Source organism: Melanerpes formicivorus, unplaced genomic scaffold (assembly GCF_026170545.1).
Source record: "Melanerpes formicivorus ecotype bairdi unplaced genomic scaffold, bMelFor1.0.p_v2 SCAF_3, whole genome shotgun sequence".
NCBI lineage: Eukaryota > Metazoa > Chordata > Aves > Piciformes > Picidae > Melanerpes > Melanerpes formicivorus.
The window spans coordinates 29,508,753-29,511,252 of record NW_027142355.1 but is presented as its reverse complement, the minus strand read 5'-3'; the positions used below and the strand labels follow the sequence as shown (position 1 = coordinate 29,511,252).

The window sequence follows — 2,500 nt, the reverse complement described above, 5'->3', positions numbered from 1 at the left end:
TATTAGAGCTCCAAAAGGAACTTCTTTGTTCCTGGAAGAGAGAGAGAGAAAAGACGAAACCACTGTCCTTCAAAACACAGTATTAAACAATTTTTGTGAAGTTGTAGTCAATGAAAACATACAAGGTACATACATTCTGGTCTGGGCTGTACTTTAGTTACAGGCAGCCACTTACTCAAGTCCTCTTCCCCAGTTGCAGTGTTGTGTTGTTTTGTTAAACTAGTGCGTGTATCCTGAATCCCTCCCAGGAGGCTTGTTCTGTATGTAAGGTGTGTAGTTGTTCCTTCCCCTGCCTTTACCTTGCGCTCTTCCTTGGTCTGGGGAGGCTGATCTCTGTCATGATCTTCACAGGCTGCTTCTGGAAACCGTACTGAAACTCAGTGATGTTCGCTTCCAATGCTGTTTTGGGGCAGGGGGAGTGGGTGTTTTGTTGGTTTTGCTTAATGATTAAAGAAGGGCAGACACGGAAATCTTAACAAAGTCTACATTAGTTCACAGTAGTTCAAGCAGCCTAAAAGCAATTATATCTTTTGATGAATCTGTTCATCTGCACCAGCAACAGGGAGTGGAAATCTGTTCAGTCACTCTACCAAATATTGATAACCAGCTACATTGGCCTTTAGATAGCATATGTGACCTGGAAGATAGGAACTGGGTGTCTGACAGTCATCACTGAGAAAGCAGAGCTAAATGAAATAATCAGTTTTATTATTCTGTACAGGTATATCTAAGGCATGTTCTGACTAGATCTTTTTGCATAACTCCCACTGAAACTAATGGAAGCTGTATGCACATAAGAGAGAAATGGACTCTCAAAGAAATTTTCCTCATCTTAACATTTTCTTACTAGTGTTCTCTTTCTTCTCTAGGCACCTTAACAATGAACATGCATTGGATGACAGAAGCACTGCTCAGTGTCGAGTGCAAATGCAAGTGGTTCAGCAGCTAGAAATACAGGTTTGTTACATGGGTGTATTGTGCCATTACCTATTTACTGTTAGCCCAAACTTAACTTAAAACATTTGCCTTAGTGACTCTAGCTTAAAGCCATATGTTTCTTGCATAAAATTTGTTGATATTCATGAACAAAGATCTTTCACATTATAAATTATGCAATAATTATCTAACATCAGCATCATCTACAGTGTTTTGCTTGAACTAAGACCCTGATGCCACTCATCATGAATGAAAAATGCAGTCCCTGGAGCAGAGACTGGATGTAAGCTGTCTTCAGTTCACAAAATGCTGGGTCAGGACCCCTCTTCCTTCTTCCCCTTCTGACCTAATAATGCTTGTTGAAACTGTTCTGCAGGACAGGGGAGTAGCAGAGCATATCTCCACCTGAAATGACTCCCAGCTTATGGTGGGCATTTTTCTGTAAGAAGGTGTAATGTCAAACCCACTCACAGAGGTCCCCAGGGAGTCCTGTGTCTGGGACTTCAGGATTCGGGTGCCCTGTTCAGGCTTTAACCATTAGAGGTCACTGCATGTATGTGAATGCTCCCTCCAGCTTATGCAAGAGTACCCCTGGGGTCTCCCAATATTGAAACTACACTTACCAGGCTACCAAAGAAACCTTTCTCCGACTCCCTGCCTCAAATGTTCTGTAATTAAAGATGCACTGACCAGATTTTATCCAGCATACCCCAAATATCTGCAGCTACATTTTCCTTTTAAAATTACTTATACGTTGTTTTCTTTAGTCCAGTCTCAGTCTACAGGTGCAACTCTTGAGTTAAATTCATGTAAGAAGGTATTACAGAGCTCTGTAGAAAGCGCAAGAGTTAAACACCAAGTGATTCTTACTACAATTAGCATTGTAATCATGCCATAGATACCCAAAGCCATATCACCTCAAAACAGTTTGAAGCATTTCTTCTTGGAACCTAGCTTGTGAAAAAATGTATTTTTTTCATGTTGTGAGATACATTTTCCTCTTTTGCATTCTGATATTTCTATCAAGGAATTGCAACAAAATTCTTCTTTTTTGTCCTTTTTTTTTTCACATTTAGTAATTTGAGTCTGAAACTACAAATATTAACATAGCAGATAATCAGAAAATGGTTAGGAAGTTACAGTAACATATTTTCTAAAAGCAGTTTAAGGGCTGCTTACGAGCTGTTTACCATTTACAAAGGCCAGACTGTGTTATAACAGTCCAAGTGAAGATTTAGCTTGCAGTGTGACCAATTATGCCGTTTTTTTGCTTTGTCTGACTTCTAGTGAAGTAAGGTCCATCAGTTGTAATGAGACCCAGTGCAGTGTTGATGCCGACTCAGTGGCAGAGTTCAGCGTTTCACACTGCCTGGGCCCTGTCACTCTATTGAATTAGATTGATGATGGCAGATTGCAGGGGGCACTAACTGGACCTCAGTGGGAAAGGATGAAGTGTGTAGACAATCTTGGCAAGCACTGTGCTTTGAGGACCCTTCACCCCTTCACAGCTGTTGGCACTAGTCCATTGCTAACAGTGTCCACAGGACTTTAAAGAGACACTATG

The 2,500-nt window shown here is 40.8% G+C and overlaps 1 protein-coding gene across 5 annotated transcripts in view; it reads left to right on the top strand.

Moving 5' to 3' along the window:
* Positions 1-2,500, top strand: part of FOXP2 (forkhead box P2) — a 434,778-nt gene that overhangs the window by 393,030 nt on the left and 39,248 nt on the right. For all 5 annotated transcript variants that reach the window (XM_068169900.1, XM_068169890.1, XM_068169891.1 and 2 more), the window contains one exon: positions 870-957. In XM_068169900.1, the coding sequence (XP_068026001.1) occupies positions 870-957 (88 nt within the window). The remainder of the gene's footprint in view (positions 1-869; positions 958-2,500) is intronic.